The following is a 24816-nucleotide window of genomic DNA, read 5'->3' on the forward strand; positions in this document are numbered from 1 at the left end:
GAAGTTTCAGAAGACCAACACCATCCCCAGAAGCTTTTTCTTTGCCTCACGGTTGTGTCTCAAGATGTCAGCTCTCAGCTGCTACTCCAGCACCATGCCTGCTTGCTGCTGCTGACAGTCACGGGCTCCAGACCTCTACAGCTGTAAGCCCCCAATAGATGCTTTCCTTCCTAAGTTACCTTGGTCCTAGTGTATTATCACAGCAACAGAAAAGTAACTAAGACACGGATTCCTGCCTCGAGGACTCCACGGCTTTCGACCCCAGTGACACAGGTGCAGTCACCGCCGGCAGAGGCAGAGGGACACAGTCTATGGCTTCTCTGCCATAGGCTCTATGTGTTATTTTTCTGTTTTTTTTTTGTTTTTGTTTTGTTTTGTTTTGTCTTGTTTTTGAGGATCTGGGAACATGGTACATGTGCCTAGTATGTACAAGACTGGGTTCCACATCCAGCAATACGAGAAGGGAGAGAGGAAAAGAGAGAGGAAAGAGGAAGAGGGAGAGAGAAAAGGAAAGAAATGAGTGAGTGAATTAGTTTTGTCCCTTCTACTGTGTAGCCTGGGATGGCCTGGAACTCACAATCCCCCTGCCTCTGTCCCCCACTGCTGGAATGCAGGCCTACGCTTCCAGGTCTGGCATGACTTTGTCTTTGGAAAACAGATCTGTGGCAGAAACATTTTCACTAAAGCTTGAGCTGTTTCTGCTCTCCAGACCTGGAGAAGAAAACACACTGAGGTGTCTCAGGCCCCATCCCAGAGGGAATCCTTCCTGAACATAGGACCAAATATTGACTTCCCTACAGCGCCACCTAGACAATAAGATGGAAGTGGGCTTCCTGTGCCTGGAATCTAGGTGAGAAAGTTGGGTTTCAGTCCATAGGCTACTGAGACTGTTCTTGGCTACTTCTCCTGCCTCTTCTCCCTTCTCCCATCTGTCCCTGTCTCCCTCTCATTCCTCCCCTTCCCTCACCTTCTCTCCTCTTACACAGGGTCTATTTCTAGCCTGGGGCTCCCTAGATAGCCCAGGCTAGCCTCCTACTCATAATCCTTCTGCTTCCTCCTCCTGAGTGTCCCACGGCCAGCTTAAGCTGTATGGCTCTGAAGGTTCACATAGACGCATGAATGTTGGAGGTGTTGTCATTACCTGAGACTGCCCTGGAAAGTGGGTGACGACCTCCTGAGGCTCCAGGCTGCTGCTGATAGTGTCCTGTTGCTGGTGGAGCAGGGTGAAGCCTGCTGCAATATCACTGGGCACCAGGTCTGTGTCCTGGGTGGGAAAGCACAACGGCTGGCCGTAAAACCCATCAGACTGTCCAGAAACCTCTTAGCATTCAGCTGAATAGAGTTCACAGGCAGATATGCAAATACACAGGTTCAATACATAGAAAAAGGTATTTATTATTTCTTGTGTGTCTGGGACAGTCTCGTGAAGCTTAGGATGGCCTCCAGCTTACTAAGTCGTTAAAGACGACCTGCGTTCCAGATCCTCCTGACTCCACTTCCCAAGTATAAGCATGAGCCACCACACCCAGCTTACAGAGTATCTAAAGGGACTTCTCTCTCTCTCTCTCTCTCTGTGTGTGTGTGTGTGTGTGTGTGCGTGCATGTACATGTGTATGCATGCATGCACATGTCCATGCATACCACATGAGTGGGGGAGCCCCCAGAGGCTAGAAGTGCGGGATTCCCTGGAGCTGGAGTCACAGGAATTTGTGAGTTAAACCAATGTGAGTTCTGGAACTGAATCCAGGTTCTGTAAGAGCAGGAGCTTTAACCACTGGGCCATCCCTCCATTCCCTTAAAGATCCTTTAAAGAGCATTTTCCTTTGCGGGATTCCTCCTAGATGTGAGCTTAGCATTTTCTCCTATCTTGTCCTCAAACAAATACACTAGATTGATCATTTTATCAAGATTTGATTTTAAGTGACTTAATAACTATTTCTGTTTTAAAAAAAAATGTGTCTGTGTGCAAGTGCACACATGTCAGAGTGCGTGTGTGACGGTCACAGGACAACTTCCATGGGTTGGTTCTCTCCTGAGGCAGGGTCTCTCTGTTTATGCTTGTTGAACTCTGTACTCCAGGCTAGCTAGCCTGTGAGCTCCCATCCTAACCACAGGCGTACTTATGCTTGTGTGCACGGGATTAGAGGTGTGTACCACCATGCCTGGCATTCTCACTTCTTAAGCTGATGGGAAGTTTGATACAGATACATTGATACAGACTCTGTGGCAGATTCATGAGTTTGAACATATGATTACTGGGTACACTGTGCCAAGAAAGAAATCAAAAACCAGTAAAACACTAGTGAGACTTCTCGTGTAAACAAATCCGGAAGTCAGAAATCCTCTACTAGCTGGGCTTGGTGGCACATGCCCAGAATTGTAGGACCCAGACGGCTGAGGCATGAGGATGGCAAGTTCAAGACCAGCCTGAGCTATACAATGAGTCCTTGTGTCAAAAAGCAAGGGAAGGAAGGAGTGAAGGAAGGTGGACAAGCATCGGCAGGCCACAAGATGAACGGCCCAGTGGGCAAAGACACTTGCTGCCAAGCCTGACGACCTGAGTCTGAGCCCCAGAACCCAGAGTCAGAGAGAACCAACGCCAGCACACTGTCCTTAGGCCTCCACCTATGTCATACATGTGTCCACACACACAAAACAAATGGAATTAAAATCAAACTAAACTAAAGGAAATTTCCACCAATAGCAGGATCTTCTAGCAGACTGGAAGGACCACTGGGCCTCTGATGGACAAAGGACACATGAAGCCTTGGGTTCCACCTCCATCCCTGCATAAAATCTGTCTTGGACCGTGGTGGTGGCGGGGCGGCTGCAGTAGTGCACACCTTTAATCCCAGCACTGGGGAGGTAGAGGCTGGCGGATCTTTGAGTTTGAGGCCAGCTTGGTCTACAGTCAGGGCTAGAGAGAAATTCTATCTCAAAACAACAACAACAAAACAAAAACTATTTGGTGGAGCACACCTGTAATCTCCACACCCAGGAGACAGAGGCAGAAGGTCCAGGATTTCAAGGCCTTCCTCAGCTATAGAATTAGTTCAAGGTCAGTCTCAGCTACAGCTAACAGCTACAGGAGACTGGTAGTGACTAGGGACCTTCTCTTCTCTTCTGGATATCTTCAGATTGGGTTGAACTGCTCCTGTAAGATTTAGGATGGCTCAGTGGGTAGACTGCTTGTTGCCCTTGCAGAGGGCAGTTCAGTTCCCAGCACCCCGGCAGACAGTCTCACAGCTCCATGTAACTTCAGCTCCTGGGGAGCCGATGCCCTCTTCTGCCCCCTGTGGGGTACCTGCACGCACGCAGCACATGCTCATACAGATGCAAGTAATAAAAACAAAAAAAAAATTTTTTAAAATTTAAAAAAAGCTTTCTGGGCACACCTCCGAATCCCCACACGAAGGCACTGCTGTGCAGTCTGCTGTCCCAAGTTGCCAGGCTACCTCTCAACAGTTACAAGTCAGAGCGAGCGAGCGAGATGGGAAGGTGCATGGGATGTCAAAAGGAATCTTCTCTTTTACTTGGTTTCAGTATCAAAAATAACAGTTAAGACACATCGTTACACAAACACATGGAGACGCAAGAAAAACGAGCGCGTCCAAGTCCTCGGGCAGCTCATCCTGGAACAGCGACTCCCTTGGTACCTCCGTCACTGGTCACGGAACGGAGTGGCAAATATGTAAGTTACTTTGTACATTTGTGTGTGTTTGCGTGTGTGTGTAGAGGTCAGAGGACGATGTGGGGCCCAGGGACTGAACTCAGGTCATCAATCTTGGCAGCAACCGTCCTTCCCTGCTGAGCCATCCTGTGGAAATGAGGAATTGCTTTCTGATACTCCCCTGCCTGTACGTGTCTATCTGCTGACTGCGCCGGATGGAGGAGACATAAGACAACTAGCAAATTCTTTCCTAACAGACACGTTGTGTTACTTAGTTCCTTAAAAAACAATGCACAAGCTGGGCTGTAACAGACTAGTGTCGATGAAAAGACACACCTGGCTGTCAAGAGAAGGGCTGAGAGCTGGGCTGGGGCTCAGCTAGTATATAGCACATGCCAAGCCCTGGGTTCCATCCTTAGTACCAAATAAACCAAGCATGGGGGAGCATGCCTGTAATCCCAGCACTGAAGAGGTAGCTGAAGGAGGATCGGAAGTTCCCGATTATCCTTGGCTACACAATCAGTTCCCGGTCAGCCTGGGTTACAGGAGACCCACACCTTAACAAAACAAAACAAATAAGAGGCAGAGAAGGCTTGGCCATCCTTGCGGTTAGCTGCCGCCTACCAAGCCCACCCAGGCAGTGTACTCCCGAACCCCATGCCCAAGGGGTCCAGGTCCTCAAAGCCACATTACGTTGGCTCACGTGGCTTTGTGCAGCGTGCTCAGCTTCCCACCGAAGACTTTACAGGAGAAAGAGACCACAGCAGATCCCTTCTGCTTACAGAGAAGTAAGTGGAGAAAAGGTCGGCCATGCTGGAAAAAGCGACCCTCGCGTTATCGTCCTGCACCACACAGCAGCAACAGAACATCACTCTGGTCTCCCACACGCTTTTGGCCGCTGTCTTCAGGCCAGTCAACAACTGGCTTGAGTTGTTACTGTCCAGGTGCTCGGGGCAGCCCGGAGGATGTGGAGACGTCAGGCCGCCCAGCGGATCAAAGACAACGAAGATGGTGACCATGGTGGCAGCCAGGACAATCCAACTGCAAAAGTAAAGCATGGGAAAGGCTTGGTGATCGAGAAGGCAGAGTAGCCTGAGTCCCCTGCAAGCACACAAACTAAGCCTGCTTCTGTACTGCCGAAGGAGAGGCAGAACTCCGAGAAGCCCACTGAGACAAGCAGTTTTCTTCTAGAAAGTTCTCTGAGGGTCAGAGAGATGACTCAGAAGGTAAAGGTGTTTTTGAACCTGCCTGGGGACCTGCATTTGATCTCGAGGGACCACATGATAGGAGAAAAATCAATTCTAACTTCCAACAAAAAAAATCCAAAAAAATCAAATCTAACTTCCAACATGTGCCATGTCATGCACACACGTACACACATATGACTAACTACACAAATAAATACAGAAAAAGAAAGACATTTCCTCATGAGTCCACAGCTAACCAAAGTCCCACAAAGGCCAGAGTTCTGAGAGGAAAGCCCAGAAAGGACACAAAGTGGGGGGGCAGCACGTAGCCTGGGCACAGAAGCCACGAGAACTATTCTCCAGGAGCCCCTGACTGTAATCCTCCGTGTCCTGGGGGTCTTCAGAGTAAAACTGAAGAATTTCCACATTATCGAATACTCCAATAGGTGTTCCCCGGCCCACATTTAACTATTTCTATTTGTGTGTGTGCTGGATATATGTGTTTGTGTGGATATGTGCATGTGTGTAGAGGTCAGTGGTTAACTTTGCGGGGAGGGGGTCTTCCTTGATCAGTCTCTACTAATACAGGGCTCTTACTGAGCATAGAGCCCAATGACTGGGCTAGGCTGCCCATGTCCACCACCCGAAGTGCTAGGAATCTGAACTGATTCCTACTGCTCTCATGACAGGCTTTCCCAACTGCTCCACTTCCTCAGCCTCAACTGTTTCTACACTGCCCACAGTGTGCAAGGCCCTGTGTGTTCTCCACTGCAATGCAGACGCTGCCGTCCCTGCCTGCCTGCCTCAGGGATGGCAGCACCAGCACCAGCCTCTACTTCCTTATTCATAACAATAGGGACAAAATTAGACTACTGTTAGGATCTTTAGCTTGGCGGTGAGAGGGCTCAGGGGGTACAGGCATCTGCTGCTCAAGACTGACGTCCCAAGTTCAATACCTGGGACCCACGTGGCTGAAGGAGAGAACTGACACCCACCAAGTTGCTCTCTGACCTCTGCATGTGCAATAAAATATAACCATACTTCCCCACATAAATAAACAAATGGTAAGGAAGATGTGAAAACTGCATTCTAACCCTTATTACACCGCCAGACGGTGGTGATGCAAACCTTTGATCCCAGCGTCTGGGAGGCAGAGGCAGGAGAACTCACACATCTCAATGAGTTGAGGCCAGCCTGGTGTAAAGAGTGAGTTCCAGGACAGCCAGGGTCACACAGAGAAACCCTGTCTCAAACAAACAAGCTTTATTAGACTATTATACACCATCTCAATTCCTGGCAGTGGTTCTCCTGACCTTTAACCTTCATCACATCTTTAACTTTCACTCTTTCCTTTGGCTGTGGGCTTCTCTCTGTGTAAGATTTATTTATTTTTATATTATGCGTGTGTGTGTGTGTGTGTGTGTGTGCATCTGTATGTGGGCACAGGTGCCCTGGAAACCAGAAGAGGACATCCCTAGATGCTGGAATTACAGGCAGCTGTGAGCCTTTTGATGCGGGTGCTGGGAACCAAACCCAGGTTTCTCAGGAGCAGCAAGTGTTCTTAACCACTGGGTCATCTCTCTAGTACCTGCCCCCCCTTAAAGAATTTATTTACTTATTTTATCTGTGTATATATGAGCTGAGAAGTAGCTGGGGCTCCTCTGAACTCACCGCTCTTGGCCGCTGTCTTCAGCCGGTCAACAACTGGCTGTTGAACATGTAAGTACATGACAGAAGGTATCCTCCTTGATCAATTTCCACTTTCTTCCTTTAAGGAGGATCTCTTCCTTTGAACCTGGGCTCATGTGTTCTGGGCTAGGCTGGGAGGCTGGAAGCCTCAGTGATCTCCTGGCCCCAGAGGTGAACATGGGAGTTCTAGTTTTTTACACGGATGCTAGGAACTGAGCTTCGGTCCTCACAATAGCATGGCAAGGACTATTAACTGCTGAGCTGTCTCTCCAGTCCCTCTTCCTGCTTACTTGCAGAAAAGTGAGGACTGGGAAGAAAGTGAACACTCACAAATGAAAGCTGGAAGAGGAGATGTTTCTTTCGGTCTAAAAGCCATCTTTAAGTTTTCATGAATTACTCAGAAAGACCCCACTCTGTGTTAGAAAGTCCCCAGGATATCAGGGTGTTATACTGCTCGGAAACACACCTGAGAAGCCAAGAGAAGGAGGGAGACCTCACCTGACAATGACGGTGGTGATGATGCCAATCACAACTGTCTTGTCACATTGGATACCTTTTACCACCCAGAAGGCCCCCAGAGAAGCCCAGACCATCTCTGGCAGGAAGAGCGCCAGGCGGACATAAAGCAGCTTAGCCATAGACTTCCGAGGTCCAGGGTTACAAATGGTTCCTGAAACACAGAAAAGAATGAACTGCTCACGAGCTTCCTAAGATGCAGAGCTGTCTGTCCGCAAGAAGACAGCTACCGGGGGCTGGAGAAATGGCTCGGCTGATACAAGCGCCTGCCACAGAAGTATGAGAACCTAAGCTTGGATTTCCAACAACCACATGAGAAAGGTGATGTGTGTCTCTAACCCGACGGCTGGCGGGAGCGGTCCTGGAGCCCACTGGTCAACCAGCCTAGCTGAACTAGGTTCACTGAGACCCAGGCTCAAAATGTAAGGTGGGGCGTGACTGAAGACCTCCCTGTGACGCTTATAGGTACCTGTAAGTACACACAGACTACAGGAGCTGGAAAGACTGCTTAGCAGTTAAGATCATGCACTGCTCTTGCCAAGGACCTGGCAAGAGGGTTCTCAATCTCTATAGCAGGCAGCTCACAACCCCACATAAATATCTCCAGTTTCAGGGGATCTGACCCCTCTAGCCTCCACGGGCACCTAAACCACACATAGTCACACACCCATAATTTAAACATAAAGTCAATCTTAAAAAGAAAAGAATATGGCTACTGAACATCTCTGCATTTTGCTGAACCCACCATAGGGCGTCTTATACTTGGTGACATGCCAAAATTAGAAAGCAAGTGATAACGCCAGGCGGTGGTGGCGCACACCTTTAATCCCAGCACTCGGGAGGCAGAGGCCGGCGGAGCTCTGTGAGTTCGAGACCAGCCTGGTCCACAGAACAAGTTCCAGGACAGTCAGGGTTATACAGAGAAATCCTATCTTGGAAAAAAAAAAAGCGCTGGGGTGGGGACGACAACAGAAAGAACAGAAAGCATGTGACAAACAGGAATGGGCGGCCGACTTCTCAGGCTCTCACTAAGGACTACATTGTCACTGCCCAAACTGGAATTCTCCTGAGAACCGAAAGTGGCACTCTGGGTAATTATACTGCAGCAACAGACATTCGGGGGCTGTCCCAGCCAGGAAGGGAGACAGACACCCAGATTAACAGCCAGGAAAATAGTCCCACCTACTGAACACCTTACCAAATATTTGTACTGCTAAATAATATCAATTATGCTCTAATTCTCACAAATTATGGGCGAGTCATTAACTCATCTTACAAATGAAGAAACTAAGGCTTAGAAGACATGTGTGGTGTGTGTGGTGTGTGTGTGTTGTGTATGTGTGGTGTGTATATGAGTGTATATGTGGTCTCTGTGTGTGTGGTATATATGTGTGGTGTGGGTGTGTATATATGTGTGGTGTGAGAGGCATATATGTGGTATCTGTGTGTGTGTGGTGTGTGTGTATGTGATATATGTGTATGTGTGTGGTGTATATGTGTGGTGTGTCTGTAAGTGGTGTGGGTGTGTGGTGGGGGGCGTTATGTGGCATCTGTGTGGTGTGTGTGTGTGTGTGTGGTATATGTGTGGTGTGTATGTGTGTGTTGGAGGGGTGTATTTGTGTGTGGTGTGTACACGAGTGGTGTGTGCGTGTGCCTACTACCTCCCATGGAAGCCAGAGAGGAATGCTGGGTGCTCTTCTCTTTCACTCTTCACCTAGTTTCTAAAAAGGATTTATTTTGTTTTTAATTATGTGCATGTGTTTGTATGGGGAGATGGCATACGCGGGACACACAGTGAAGCCAGGGGCTTTAGAAATCCTTGACCTGGAGCTGCAGGCAGTTGTGAACTGCCCAGTGTAAGAGCTGGGAGTTGAACTGGGATCCTCTGCAAGACCTCTGGGTCATTTCCTCAGCCCTTCCAAGCTTTAGCTTCTGAGGAAGGGTCTCTCGCTTCTTATCAGTTCGCCAGGCTGGTTGGCCAATGAACTCCAGGTGTCTGCCTGGCTCCACGCTTCCACACTGGGATTACAGGTGTACGATAGTAACAAATCACGGATTTAAAACGTTAGTGCTGGGGGATGGCTCAACGAAGGGCACCTGCAGCTCATGCAGAGACCCTGAGTTTGGTTCCCAGCACCCACCTCACCACACTGACCTCCAGTCCCAGGGCCCCGGTGCCCCTTCTGCTCTCTACAGGTACTCCCACATATGTGGCATCCCCCACACAGACACTCACACATAATTAAAAACTAAAAATATCTTTAGTGCTGGACGTCAGAGGTAGGCAGATCTCTGTAAATTCAAGGACAATCTGGACGACATAGCAAGTTTCATGCCAGCTGGGGTAACATGGAGAGACCCTGTCTCCAACAAGCATAAAACAATTAAAAAAATTTTTTTTATTATGCACTATCAAGCCTCCTGCTTGGCATTGACACTGTAATCGGTTTTTAAATTTTCATTTACATATATTTACTGTGTGTGAGCACATGTGTGACATGGCACAGAAGAGGAGGTCGGGGGACACCTGTGGGAGTCAGCTTCCTCCTCTCAGAAGTCCCAGACTGGGCACAGCAGCCCCTTTACCTGCTGAGCCCTCCGGCTGGCCTCACGGTGCTCTCGCTCCTCCTCTCTGAGGAACAAAGGAAGCCCGTCACTATGGGACAGTGGCCGAGACCCTAGAAAACAGGAACCCAGGCCTGCGCTGGGCTGGTAGGGTACTAAATATGGACACATTCTAACATGGTCAGCAGCATCAGCGATCGGGACTTCCACATAAAAGCCTCTGACCCAACATTTACCAAATACACAGGCAGACAAAGAAACAAAAGAGATGGAACACGTTTAACTTCCCGGAAGATGAAGGAGACACTGAAGGAAGCTGCATCTACCTAGAGAAACACAGTTTTAAATTCTTGGACAATGTCATGCATACATGGGGAACATTTTGGTCACTACCCCTCCCTGCTCCTCCCACTCCTTCTGGGACCCCTTCTTCCCAAGAAGTCCCCTCCTAGCTTCGTAGCTTTTGCTTTGTTTGCTTGCTTGTGATTCACCGAGTTTAATTAGGGTGACTGCTTAGGCAAAGGCAGGGAGTTATTCCCTGGAACACGGGCAGTTTACCAGGGGCTACATCACTGAAGAAAAATGACTCCCCCTCCATCAGCAACCATTAACTGCCAGCGGTCGGTTCCTGAGCTAGAGGTGGGGTCCTCAGGAGTCCCTCCCCACCCTGTGACAGAATGCTGATGGCCTCAAATGGATCTTAGAAAAACACATTTTTAAAGACAAAGTTCCACTCTGTAGACCAGGCTGGCCTTGAACACACAAGAGATCTGCTTGCCTCTGCCTCCCAAGTGCTGGAACTAAAGGTGTGCACCACTATGCCTGGCCAGAAAAACACTTTTATTTTCATATTTACTTTTTCTCCTCAAGATAAATAGGCTGGTAGAGACCCCCGGTTACTTAGCAGATATTCTAATTTGATGACTCTGACCTTCAGAGACACTGCTGTATTAGGCTGTCCTTAACAAAGACTTCCTAAAGTGACCCAAGGTCCCTGCCTGAAAGCAACAAAGAGAAAGTCTATGCCACAGATTTATGAATGACAGATACCTTAGCCACTGCAGCCATATTCTCTGACACAGAAGTTGAGCTATGAGCTCTTCAAACACAGAGAGACAAAGGACCCTACCCAGACATGGTGGATGGCAGTCCTCACATCTACCATGGGTTCTTCTGTTAAAACCCAACAGCCTTGAATGCAGACTATCCACAGTTACCCCCTATATAGTAGCAACTGTAGGGTTTCATGGGGGGAAGTTCTGGAGGTACAAGCCTTTGATCCTAGCCCTCATTGGGAAGCTGAATAGCACCCTGAGTTTGGGCCAGCCTGCGCTACACAGTAATATCCTGAAGAAGCAAAGAAAACACCACAACAAAAGCAAAACTGTCCTTAACTATGCCACGCATATCTATGACTATGAAAAAGAATCATCTTGGCCCTTCCTTCCACAAACGATACAAGGACGGTCACAAGCACTCCTGTGTGTATGCGAATATACAGGCAAAAACTGATTCATTTCCAGCTCCTGATGCAATGATGCGCTTATTTTAGTGTGTGTGTGTGTGTGTGTGTGTGAGAGAGAGAGAGAGAGAGAGAGAGAGAGAGAGAGAGAGAGATTGAGTCTGAACCTTTTGTTTTGTTTGTTTTTGTTTTATTGAGACAGGGATTATCTGTAGCTTTGGAGCCTGTCCTGGAACTAGCTCTGTAGACCAGACAGGCCTCAAACTTACAAAGATCCACCTGCCTCTGCCTCCCGAGTGCTGGGATTAAAGGCGTGCGCCACCACCGCCCTGCGAGTCTGAACCTTTTAAAATAAGAAAAAGTCTTCCTTTATTCTTCAGGCTGTTTACTATTGTTCTGCTGACCCAGGGTTCTTCCCTTATTTCTTACGAAAGCCTCACTGCTGGGTCTGGTGGCCATGCCTGTGATCCCTGTGCTAGGCAGGCAAAGACAAGAGAACTGCCCACTGTAGTTTCAGGCCAGCCAGGACTATCGTGCAAAACTTCATCTCAGAAAGACCTGGCCTCTGACTCAAGTGGAAAGGGTTTGCCTCATATGCACGAGGCCCTAGGTTCAATCCCTATTGATGCAAAAAAAAAAAAAAGAAAAAGAAAAAAGAAAAGAAAAGAAAAAGAAAAAAAGGGGAAAAGTCTATATCTATCTCTCTACTATCTATCCATCCATCCATCCATTCATCTCTCCCTGTATGTACCAAGGAAATTACCCCCTTTTCCCTATGTGCTACAACCTCCCCACACCTTTTTTTAAATTTTCTTTATTAAAATTTGTGTGTATGTATGTATAATTTTATTTTTTTTTTTTACATTTGTTTTTTTTTTTTTTTTTTAGTAAATTTTATTAAATTATAAAAGTTTCCAATTCCGCACCCCCTCCCAACACCCTCCCACTCCCCCCACTCCCCCCCTCCTTCCCCTATAATTTTATTTTTTGAGACAGAATCTTACTATGTAGCCCTAGCTGGTCTGAAATTTGCTATTTCAACCAGGCTGGCCTCAAACACAAGAGTCACGTACCTCTACCTCCCTGAGCGCTAGGTATAAAGTCATGAGCCACTGTGCCCTTAAGAAGAATTTTCTTTAAACATTTGTGTGTGGTGGACATGTGTGCTGTCACGTGTTTGTGGAGGTCAGAGGACAACTTGTGTGAGTAGGTTCTCTCCTACTGCATGGGTCACAGGGCATGAACCCAGTCATCAGTACAGGCTGCAAACACCTTTACCCACTGGGCTATCTCACTAGCCAAAAATCTTACCCGTGGCATTGACTTTGTTTACTTATTCCTGTTTTCGAGGCAGGATTTTACTATGTAGCTCTGGCTGTACCGTTACAGCAGTCCTCCTGCTTCTGGCTCCTACGTGCTTGGACTACAGGCATGAGCAGCAGCATGGGAGCATGGGAGCATGGAAGCACGGGAGCACGGGAGCACGGGAGCCGACACTTTAGCAGAACACGTTACTTAGAACCAAGAGCAATTAAAGGAACTAATTTGGGGGTTTGGGAGTGGTACTGAGGCCACCGAGCTCATCCCCAGGGTCTGAATTAAGCTTGTTTTTTCTTTTTCTCTCCCCCCGCACCACTCCCCACCCCGACAGTTTCTCTGGGTAGCACTGGCTGCCCTGGAACTCGCTCTGTAGACAGAGGCCTCAAACTCAGAGATCTGCCTGTCTCTACCTCCCAAGTTCTGGGATTAAAGGTATTTGCCACCACAGCCCAGCTAACATTTTTTAAGTTTCATTTTTATTCTTGTATTTGAGCCCCCTCTCCGTGTACACTATGTGTACACAAAGCCAGTAGAGACCAGTAGATTACATCAGACGCCAGGAATTAGGATTACAGAAGGTTATGAGCCACCTCGTGTGGGTGCTGGAAACAATTGTGTAAGAATAGAAAGTGTGGGCTGGAGAAACGGCTCAGAGGTTAAGAACACTGGCCGCTCTTTCAGAGAACCTGAATTCAATTCCCAGCTACCACATGGTGGCTCACAGCCATCTATAATGAGACCTGGTGCCCTCTTCTGGTGTGCAGCAAACATGCAGGCAGAACACTATATACATAATAAATAAATCTTTAAAAAAATTTCAATTTAAACTTGCACAGGAAGGACCTGTATCAACTAACACTGAACATGCAGGTAGGGGTAGGACAGAGGCCAGGGTTTCTTCGGACAATCTCCTATGTCACAGCTCATCTTGGCTGTGAGTGGAGACAGCCCCACCCAGAAGAAAAACAAAATCATGCCTTGGTTTGTTGCCAGCACCTTAGGAAGAGAGGTAAACTCTGCCCTAGGAAAGGAATTTTGACAACACCCTGCCTCAAAAAATTAGGTGGAGAATGATTCAGGGAGGCAGTCAATGGCGTCAACCTCTGGCTTTCACACATGTGTGCAAATGCCCACACAAACGTGTACATACACCACATACACAAAGAAGAAAATGCTCTGGTGTCAATTGTAGTGATAGCTTTTCAACTATGGAAACAGTCAGAACCTTAGTGAGGGCTGGGGAGACGGCTCAGTGAAGAGCACCTGCTGCTCTTGCAGAGGACCTGGGCCTGGTTCTGAGCACCTGAGTGCCGCGGTTCACTACCACCTGTGTGGCGTGGTTCACTACCACCTGCAACTCCAGGTCCAGGCTATCCGATCCAGTGCCCCGTTCTGACCACAGCAGGCACTTACAAGCATGTGCTTATCCACACACATAAACCCACACACACAATCTTAGAAGGAAAAGAGAGCCCCTGAATACACTCTGAAAGGGTCAGCTGTATGCTACACAAACGGTATCGCAGTCCGGCTGTTAAGATAAAAACCCGGCTTCACACGGGAAACGTGGCTCTTTACCTCTCATGCTGACACACACCATGGCCAACACGGTGCATATGATAACTGCCAGGAGAACAAGCAGAACCACCAAGTAGGTGCTGAGCAAGGCCCCACTGGGACAGTCCAGCTTCCTCCTATGCACGAGATACAACGTCAGACTGGCGATCCATCTGCGGACAAAGGAGAAAGTGGGTTCATAAAACAAGAATATGAGGAAATAAAGGGAGTCAATATTCTCCAGCGCAAGGGTAAGGTTCACTGTGGAATGTAATTTTCATCAATAAAAAGTTTGCCCAGAGCCGGACTGCTGGCTCACATGTTGCTTTCTGTTCTTACCTCATATCTACTGCAATCCAGGAACTGGGCACGCCTGGAGTCCCAGCACCCGAGAGGCAGTGGCAGGAGGATCGTAAATCAGGCCTGAGCCTGAGTTCCAAGACACTGCAAAAGGAGCCCCCGCTTAAAAAGCAAAAAATAGGCAGGGCTGTAGAGACGGCTGTCTTTCCAGAGTTCCCCAGTTCAAAACCCAGCAACCACATAGTGGCTCACAACCATCTATAAAGAGATGTGGTGCCTCTTATGGCATGCAGGCAGAACACTGTATGCATAAAAAATGAATAAATCTTTAAAAAAAAGCAAAAAGGCTGGGGATATAGCTCAGTCAATAGTAGGGTGTTTACCTGGTATGCGGAGCTCTTAGGTTCAATCCCCAATGATATACACTAACTGTGCACACCTGCAATCCCAGCACTGGGGAGGTGGAGGCAGGAGGAGAAGTTCAAGATCATTCCCACCCCCCCACAGTAGAGTTTGAGGCAAACAAGAGATACAAAAGAGCCTATCACAAAGCAAAGCCTAGGCAAGCATATATAAGGTTCTGCGGGAAAACACCTGAACACCTGTCATGACTTAGAACCGTGTGAATTGGAAACCACCAGCTGTGTGGCCGAACTAGTCACAGGAGGATTTGTGCATGTAGAGTAATGTACAGTGTAGCCTACCACAGTCCAAAACCAGGCACACACAAAGGAAATTATAAAAATAACTGATAGATTCAAAAAGGGAAGCCCTGCAGGCAAAATAACTGATAGACTCAAAAAGGGAAGCCCCGCGGGCTCCTAGGTACATTTTGTAATTCTGGAGTGAACAATGATACTGCACGGACCTCCAGCAGGTAAATTCACCCTAGGGGTACGTCAGCAGAGGACAGCACCACTTAGCAAGAATGTCTGCTTTTTTAAAATTACATTTATTTACTCTTTGTTTGGGGAGGAGTGTCATGGCATGCCTGCAGAGGGAGGTCAGAGGGCATCTCGAAGGAGTCAAGTTTTCTCCTTCCACCTGGGGATACAACTCAGGTCACTGGGCTTGGCAGCAAGCACCTGTACCCATTGAGAGATCTTGCTGCCCAAGATTGTTCTATTAAAGATTCAAACTCCAAGCGGAGTGGGGTGGCCCATGCACCCAGGAGGCAGAGGCAGGTGGATCTCTGGCAGCTCGAGGCCAGCCTGGTCTACAGAGCAAGTTCCAGGACAGGCTCCAAAGCTACAGAGAAACCCTGTCGTCTCTCCCCCCACCCCATCCGGGCCAAAAAGATTTTCAAATTTCAAAGCCCTAAGAGGCGTCATTCCAGATGATGGGGATTTAGCTCCGTTGTAAAGCACTTGGCTAGCAGGCATGAATGAGGCTGGGCTCAAGCATTAGAGGCAAAAAAAAAAAAATGAAGAATTGTTTTAGATAGCTTTTCTTTTTTCAAGATAGGGTCTTGTGCAGCCCAGTTGTCCTCAATACGTATCCAAGGGTGAATTTGAACTCCTGATCCTCTTGCTGCCACCCCCTAGTCCTGGGAGTTTTGTGCGGTGCTGGGGATCCAGGCAAGGGCCTCATGCATGCGAGGTGAGCACTCTACCAAAATGAGTTACACCCCCCAGGTCCTAGATAACACCCCCCAGGTCCTAGATAACTTTTTCTGTCCGTTTTGCAAACACCAAGGCTCCATGTCTGGAAATAACGGCAAAACAATCAGAGAAAAACCCGACCCTTAGAAGCAGAAAGTTCCTAGAAAGAGCTCTTGTGCTCCCTCCCATTCCTTTCCTCCTTGAGAATGCTTTTTCCTAAGAACGCTATTCCTCGTTGCCAGGCATGCCAGGAGCTGACTTCACGCACTAGTGCCGTTTCCCACTGAGCGTGGCTACGTTTTGCAAAACCAACCTATTATACTGGTTTCTGTGAATTGCTCTGAAATTGTAATTGCTCAAATGTTTGTTTTTGCAGAGACAGGTACTTCGCTACCCGCCCAGCAAAAAAGACTGGAGTGAAGCAAAGTTCCAAAGCCGGGCTCCCGAAAGGAGAGACCTGGAGGCTACGGATTTTGGGATGCTCACGCTTCCCTCACGCTCCCAGTGCCAGGGCTCGGCGCCGCACCCTAGCGCTCGTGCCCCGCGGCGCTGCAGGTCTGGGACACCTGTCAAATGCACAAAGCGACTGCGCCTATGGTCTAGGTGCAGACAGACCGAGCTCGGCAGCCGCGCCTGCCGTTAAGCACCGAGGAGGGACGACTTGGATCGCCTTCTGCAGCCACAGCGCGCCCTCCCGCCCGCGATGGTGGCCTCACTTACGATAGCACACGCAGGAACAGCTCGAAAGACCCGGGGAACACCAGGTCGTCGCTGGCTAGGGACCAGCGCCGGCCGAACAGCACCATACCCGGCATGGTGCACCTCCTACTGCGCCGCCCGGAGTCGCGCGCGCCCTTCTGACTCCGTGGGCGGCTAGGGCCTCAGGGCGCGCAGGCGCACGCTTAAGTAAAGGCTCGCGCATGCGCCCTCTGGCCCGAGGCGTGAGCACGCGCATTGATTAGCACGCAGTCGTCTTGGCCGGCTTTTCAGGTCCGCTGGCCCGGAAGGTAGCTGCTGGCTTACGACTGCGGGTCGGGGATGTGTGAGGTTTGTTCCGATGTGGTCATTTCTGTTTAACGGATTAAGATTCGGAAGACCTGGAAAGACTGCTCTCCCCACACTGCCAGGGCCACTAATGCCGAAGCTAGGACTTAATGCTTGGGTCTCTGAATCTTCTAAGCTTGGGGCAACTTTACTGTCATTTGTGGTTCCTTAGGACTCAAGACTGAGTTCAAGTCTGACAGGCCACCCAGCGGTTGGCAAGATAAGGTTTGATTCCTTTTCGCAGCTCCAAGGCTCTCCCTTCTCTTCTACACACCGTGGTGTAGCCACCTTCATCCTTGCTCCTGGTTGGTCTCACTCGCCGTTCTTCCACAGTCCCCCGGGTGACCTCGGTGACCCGTCAAACCTAGTCTAGGCGTAGAGTACATCTTAACTCTTCTCAGAGATCTTGCTCACAGAGTCTTACATCAAAAGCTCGTAATTCGTGCCTGTATTCCCAGGCTTCCACCTGCTGTCCTCCACCCTCACATCACATCCGTTTTAGTTACCCAGTTTTTTGTATCGGTGGTGTGTATGTGCTCGTGCGTGTTTTTGCATGTGTTTGGGGTGTGCCATGTAGTAGATGTGCGTGCACGTGTGCTCATGCATGTGACCGGCTGAGGTTGATATCAAGAATCATACCCCCTCCCCAAATCAAGGCCAGATGGTGATGGCACACGCCTTTAATGACAGGCAGAGGCAGGCGGGTCTCTATGAGTTCGAAGCCAATCTGGTCTACAGAGTGAGTTCCAGGACAGCCAGGGCTACATAGAGAAACCCTGTCTCGGAAAACAAAACAAAACAAAAAACAAAACAAAACAAAACAAAAGAATCATACTCGATCACCCAGTCACTCTTCACTTTGTTCACTGAGGCGAGGTCTCGCAATCTAATACAGAGCTTGCTGATCTGTGTAGTCTTGCTAGCCAGCTTGCTGTGGGGATCTTCTGACTGCCCCTGCCTAGGTTGCAATTACAGGTGTACTTCCTTGCCCATTCTGCATTTTCTTGGGTTTCCAGGGATCTGAATTTTATTCCTCACACCAGTGCAGCAAGTCATCCATCTCCTTAGCCCCTCACCCCCAAATTTTAACATTTTCTGTTTCCTCTTAAGGAGATGGTACTCTTACAGGTGTTTTTCTTTTGTCCCACCCCCACCCCCGCCACACACACAAACACACACACTTTTTTTTTTTCCTTTTTTTGGTTCTGGGGATTTGTTAGGCCAGCACTTTACCCCAGCTGCTCTGTCTCCCACTATCTGCAAGCGTCTCTGTATCTCTTCACCGAGGTCTCAGGTGTGGGGTCAGTATTTCCCAGATGCCTCTGTGAGGCCCTTAGCTAACAACACAGTGTGGGCTCCTTTTCCTAGCTCTTGTTTCCTTATTTGTGCTGAATCTCTCCCTGGCCCAAGTGTGACTGCTACCTGGCATGCTGATAAATTGAGACATGGTGTTCGGGCAGGGGAGATTAATTTTAAGGTCAGGACTTCGAATTAATTGAGAAGATGGAGGCTCTGTTAAAATGTCCATCCTGGGGCTGGAGGATGGCTCAGAGGTTAAGAGCATTGCCTGCTCTTCCAAAGGTCCTGAGTTCAATTTCCAGCAACCACATGGTGGCTCACAACCATCTGTAATGGGGTCTGGTGCCCTCTTCTGGCATGCAGACTACACATAGACAGAATATTGTATACATAATAAATAAATATTTAAAAACAAAAAAAAAGAATGTCCATCCTGAGGCCGGGGATGTAACTCAGTGGCTGAGTGCTGGCCTAGCATCTACGACCTTGATTTCCAACCCCAGCTACTGTGTAAACCAGATGTGGTGGATCATGTCCGTGATCCCAGTTATTGAAGGTAGAGGCAAGAGGTTCAGAAATTCTCAGCTACATAGTAGCTCATTCTCAGCTACATAGTAAATTCAAGGCTAGCCTGGGCTACTTGAGACTCAGAAATCTGAAAACAAAGTCCATCCAGGAAGAAACAAATTTGGGAGCACTTTATGTAGGTAGTGACAGGTGTTCCCAGGCTGGTGGGAAGATGATAGGGTGTTCAGAAACCAGGCCTGGACGAGTAGCTCCTTCCTAGGAAGCATCTGATAGCATCCGTGTTCCTGTCCCTTCACTCCCTTGAGGATGCTTTTCCTGAGAATAAGACTCATCGCTAGGCATGCCAGCACTGACTTCATGTACTGGTGCCGCTTCCCACTGGGCCCACATTTTGCAAAACAAGTTTATCTTGGCTGCTATCGCAATGCTTTTCCATTTTGCAAGCACAGGCGTTATTTCCTCACACGGCTCTTGTTACTGTAGTTTGTCCAAAGAGTTTCCTGACGCGTTATACAGCGGAGGGACCAGAGGGGATAGCTGTCACCCTTTGCCGATAGACAAAAGAACTCATTCTCCACCTGATTATTGTGGACATCAAGGGGAGGGTGAAGTTAAATAGAGAGTTATGCAGATCTCTGTCCATCTACTTTTTTTTTTTTGAAGCAGGGTTTCTCTGTGTGGTTCTGGTTGTCCTGGAACTCACTCTGTAGACCAGGCTGGGTTCAAACTTGCAGAGATCCACCAACCTCTGCCTCCCGAGTGCTGGGATTAAAGGTGTGCACCAACTGCTCCTGGCTGCCCATCTGCTTTAAAAAAAAATAGGTTTGTTTTTGTTTCTCTCATTATGTATATGTGGAGTGGGAGTATGTGCATGTGTGCATATGTCTGCAGAGGCCCAAAGAGGAGAGGGCATATATATTATATGTACAAAGCTGGGCTTTCTTGGTCAATAGTCTGTAGTCTGTAACTCTTGTAGCAACCCCTCAGCGGCCCTTTTTGCAATCTGCTTTCCTGGGAAACCTCTGATGGAAGGCCAGGAGGTCAGCATTTAGTGTCTCTCAAACAAGGTGGGCAAATTTTTAAATCTTTGGGTAACCTGGTCCATGTAAGTTGCCCGCTCTAGGGGCTGGAGAGATGGCTCAGTGGTTAAGAGCACTGACTGCTCTTCCAGAGGACCCGGGTTCAATTCCCTGCACCCACGTGGCAGCTCACAACTGTCTGAAGGTCCAGTTGCAGGGGATCTGACACCTTCACACCAATGCACATAAAATAAAAAATTAAATAAGCCTTTTTAAAAAAAGTTGCCGTTCTAACTCTCCCCTGGGTCTGTCCATTTAAAAGCAAAGATGGGTTGACTCACCTCTGCCAGTGCGAGGCTGAAGAATGCATCCTTCAGGTCCATGTACATCTGTTTCCCTGGAAGAATCAGACTCATGAGAATCCGAGATCCCAGGTTTCCTTCATAGGCAGGAGATGCAGGGTCACTGACAGGGCACCAGGAGGCCCGTCCCTTCAAGCCAGGCAGTATGGACTGCAATTTCCCCTCTTGTTTCCAGGGTCACTGGGTACTGTTTAATCTAGAGAAAGGTAGCGGAACTGGTTAGTTGAGAAATTATAGGAGCTTGGTGTTGGGCCAGTCCTTGGGGGGCTGGTTTCTTCTGACAGAGGGCAAGACAACAACATTTTGGTGGAAATCTTTAACTGCGCCTCATCATCGGTGAAGGTGACGGTGGCTTTCAGTCTATGCCAAAGGTTCCGTCCCCACCAGTTCTCTGTTGTTAGACACCCTTTGAGCTACCTCCAGCAGCTGGGACCTGCTTACACTTTAACAGTTTTCTAACTCGCTTTTAATATCTGGGTCCCACTGGGTAACAAAGAAAATATTTTTTTGTTTTGTTTTGTTTTTCGAGACAGGGTTTCTCTGTCTAACAGTTCTGACTGTCCTGGAACTCACTTTGTAGACCAGGCTGGTCTCGAACTCACTGAGATCCACCTGCCTCTGCCTCCTGAGTGCTAGGATTAAAGGTGTGTGCCACCACGTCCAGCAAAAGGGAATCTTTTTAACAGCTGTCTTTAATCCTTCTAAAAAGTATCTAGTGAAATTGCTTAAAGTCTCTTTGGTGAGCATTGGACAGAAGGGGGAAAAAAAATCTTCCATCAGCCTGTGTTGCTTTGCAGCAATGCCCAGGGGCAGTGGTTTGTTTGTTTGTTTTGTTTCATTTTTTGTTTTCTCAAAGAATAATGGGTTTTACAGATCATTGGTTGAAAAAGAGACATAAATTATGAAAGAGAAAGGAGTAGACCTTTCTCTTTCCTTCAGGCTCAGCCCAGGGGAACTTTTCCCTTCCCCAGGGCTGCTGAGAGCAGGCAGAAAAGAGGGACCTCACCCTTCCTGTGTGCATTCCATTTAGACTGCAGGGGCCCTGGGTGAGAAGCCAAACCCCTCCCTCCCTCCATGCAGGGACCAACCCTGACTGAGCAGGAGCCAAGCAACCAAACAAGCAGGTGCTCCTGCTCCCTGAGTGGGACAGTGGAGGATTTTTTTTGTTGTGGATTTGTTTGCTTTGGTTTTTTATTTATTCATTGGTTTCTCTGGGTGACCTGGCAGAGCTGGAACAATTTAAGTGCCCAACAGGGTGAGGCACAGGTCTTAAGCTGTAAGACCTTACACCAGAGAAAGCCACTGATCAATACAGAGAAACCGAACTGACAGAAACACATAGAAGACACGCGCACACACACACTAAAGACAGCCAGGGTGGCCAGCACACATTCACATGCCTGAACAGACAGGCGGATCGAGCCACACATCATATGGATCCCAGACCCTTAGTCAGCGCATACATCCAACCTTCTCCTCCCCGTCCAGACAGAAGCCGCCTTAACCATGCTTGTTGCCAGAGGTGACAGACCAAGCAACTTCCTGATTTGTTTCCTTCTGGGGTGGAGGTGTCAGACCCTCCTGAGTCATTAGGCAGCGATGGTCGATGGTCGAAGGGAGTCCTGGGGACCTGGAACATCTCGATTGTACATTCTCTAGGAGCCACTTGACTCTTCCTCACTCCAAGGGGCTCTGAGACTCGCCCCACCCCCATGTCTCGAGGTCTGGTCTCTGGGACCTCAGTGGGACCTCCAGAATGTGGGGCATTCGCCAGAGAAGACTGCTCAGCCGTGGGTCTCAGCCAATAGAAAGTCTTTATCAGCTGGCCAGCGACTCACTGGGTGTTTGGGATCCTGGTGAGCAGCTCAGGGTGAACTCTGAAGCATAAAAACTATGTTCTGGGTTGACATACTTCAATTAACAAGAACTGTTAGCCAGAAGCTGAACTACAGAAGCCAAAGGGCTAGGGTAGAAAATTTAGAGTTTCCCAGAACTGTGGACTTGGGTAGATTGGGCCTTTATTTAGCTTTGGCAGGTGCTGCTGTCTACGTGCTGAGTTTACAGCCTGAATGGCACTTCCATCATGGAGCTAGTTGTGCTAAGGGCCTACTAAGGTTGCTCTGTGGTCATGTCTGTGGGTGATTACCTTGATTATACTATGAGGTGGGGAGACCTGCCCAACGGTGAGCAGCACCATTACCTAGGCAGGGGATGCTTCTTGACTGGATACAGTGTGACCAGCTGTGCCCTGCTGCGCTGACTTCCCTTCCACAATCAGTTACCTGGAACCGGGAGCTAAAATATTTTCTCTTCTATACTGCTTTGGTTTTGGTTTTGGTTTTGTTTCGGTTTCGGTTTTCAAGACAGGGTTTCTCTGTGTGTGACTCTGGCTGTACTGGAACTCACTCTGTAGACCAGGCTGGCCTTGAACTCGCAGAGATCTGGCCTGCTCCTGCCTCCTGAGTGCTAGGATTAAAGGTCTGCGCCATCACCACCCGGCAAATTTTGGGTTTTTTAAAATGGTAATGAAACCATTTCATACAGAGAATATGCCTGGCACTTAAAGACCTGGGATGCAGACTTAGCAACAAAGATAACTGGTTGTTTGTTTGATCGTGGATTTTTGAAAAAGAGATCTTTGATAGTCTTCGCTGCTCCTCCTTTCAGATTAGCCTCTGGCCTCGATACTTATTTGCAAATGTATAGTAAGTTTTCTTCAGAAACCTTCTTGGCAGCTCACCACATCTGATATTACCTTGAAGAAACCTTTGTGCGCGCACATTCTCACACTCACTCTTGTACGCGTGGGTGCAGGTGCGGTGCGCTACTCTCCACCTCACTTTCTGAGACGGGGTCTCCTTGTCTTAGTCAGGGTTTCTATTGCTGTGAAGAGACACTGTGATCACAGCGTCTATAAAGAAAACATCTAATTGGGGTGGCTCGCTTACAGTTCCAGAGGCTCAGTCCATTATCATTGTGGCAGCATGCAGGCAGATGTGCTGGAGCAGCTGAGAGTCCTACAGCTTGCAGGCAACAGGAAGTTGACTGATACACTGGGCAGTATCCTAAGCATAGGAAACAAAGTCCCACCCCCACAGTGACACACTTCCTCCAACAAAGCCACACCTCCTAATAATACCACTGTCTAGGAGATTATGGGTGTCAGTTACATCCAAACCACCACAACCACCGAACCTGGAGCTCCCTGTTGTGGCTACACTTGCTGGACAGTGAGTCCTCAGAATCCATCTGACTGTACCCCACTGTGCTGTGTTGTAGGAACACACCACCACGCCAGACTTTGATGTGGGTTCTGGGGATCCAAACTCAGATTCTCATGGCTTGTGCAGCAAACACTTCACGTACTGAGTCCTCTTAACTAGGCAGAAAGGGACCTTTCATCTGTCATTTCCCCAAACTAACTGATTCCCTACCTCCATTTCTCTATGTAGGGCTTGACTTTCGTTTGAAATAAAATCCTAGTATCTTTGCGCTTACTGTTTTGTCGCTGTTGCCTGGGTTGGATTGGTATCTGTGCATGTGTATTTTTGCAAGGTCATTATTCAGGAATTTGAATAGGATTTTTTCTTTCATTTTTATTTCTTGTAAGACGTTTTCATTGGAGAGTTTTGTTTGTAGCATTTATTTATTTAAACATGTATTTAGTTTATTTAGTTGGGTTTTCTTTTGCGTTGTTTAAGAGGGAGGGGTCTTACTATGTTCCCTAGCTGGCCTGGAACTCATTATGTAGCCAGGGTAGCCTCCAATTTAGGGATCCACCTGTGTCTGCCTCATAGCTCTGTGTGGGCATTAGCCTCGATTCTCGGGCTTTAAAGGAGATAATAAACCACTCCTTTAGCCCGGGGACACCCCAGTTTCCTTATTGCAGAGGCATTTACTACCACAGGCACTTACTGTGCAAACAAGTTCGGGATTTCTTTCTATTTCAGTGTACTGACGTGTACTGTGGTGTTTGCCTAGAATGAAACTAGAAGTCATAGGTGAAAGTCAGGCAGAGATTTTGAGTGTCGTATTTCATTATCACACATAAGTTTGTGTGTGTGTGTGTGTGTGGCGTTGTGCTGTTTAGCTTTTCTCCCTCCCCCACTTCCTGTCCATGCTTCTGTCCCTTTCTCTTCCTCTCCCAATTCAGGAGATAGAACCAAGGACCTTGTGTATGCTAGGCAAGTGATCCACCATTGAGGTACAATCTTAGCGTGTGTGTGTGTGTGTGTGTGTGTGTGTGTGTGTGTGTGTGAGATATCCAGAGGTCAACCGGTCAACTTTGGGTCTCTATCATTCTCTACCTTCTTCCTTTCCTTTCCTTTCCTTTCCTTTCTTTCTTTTCTTATTTTCTTCCTTCCTTCCTTTCTTCCTTCCTTCCTTCCTTCCTTCCTTCCTTCCTTCCTTCCTTTCTTTCTTTCTTTCTTTCTTTCTTTCTTTCTTCTGTCTGTCTTTCTGTCATTCTTTGTTTTTGAGACAGGGTTTCTCTGTGTAGCCCTGGCTGTCCTGGAACTTACTTTGTAGACCAGGCTGGTCTGGACTCAGAGATACACCTGCTACCTGAATGCTGAGACTAAAGGCATGTGCCACACCTGGCCACCTTAATTTTTAAAACTAATACTTTGTGTACATGGGTGTTTGGTCTGCATACATGTGGGCTTTGTGCCCTTGGAGGCCAGAGGAAAGTGTTGGAT

At 48.2% G+C, this 24816-nt stretch overlaps 1 protein-coding gene across 3 annotated transcripts in view; it reads right to left on the reverse strand.

Moving 5' to 3' along the window:
• Daglb (diacylglycerol lipase beta) overlaps window positions 1–20247 on the reverse strand; it is a 39439-nt gene extending 19192 nt beyond the window's left edge. Inside the window, exons 1-5 of one of the 3 annotated variants that reach the window (XM_087903308.1) lie at window positions 20099–20247; window positions 13988–14139; window positions 7045–7216; window positions 4453–4711; window positions 1142–1264 (exon numbers count right to left, since the gene is read on the reverse strand). In XM_087903308.1, the coding sequence (XP_087759434.1) occupies window positions 1142–1264; window positions 4453–4711; window positions 7045–7216; window positions 13988–14139; window positions 20099–20127 (735 nt within the window). In that variant the 5' untranslated portion in view covers window positions 20128–20247. Of the gene's footprint in view, window positions 1–1141; window positions 1265–4452; window positions 4712–7044; window positions 7217–13987; window positions 14140–16587; window positions 16752–20098 lie in introns of those variants that run through there. The other 2 variants (XM_087903307.1, XM_087903309.1) reach the window with 2 other exon arrangements.
• Window positions 20248–24816: the final 4569 nt, after the last annotated feature.

Source organism: Myodes glareolus, chromosome 2 (assembly GCF_982192425.1).
Source record: "Myodes glareolus chromosome 2, mMyoGla1.1, whole genome shotgun sequence".
Classification (NCBI taxonomy): domain Eukaryota; kingdom Metazoa; phylum Chordata; class Mammalia; order Rodentia; family Cricetidae; genus Myodes; species Myodes glareolus.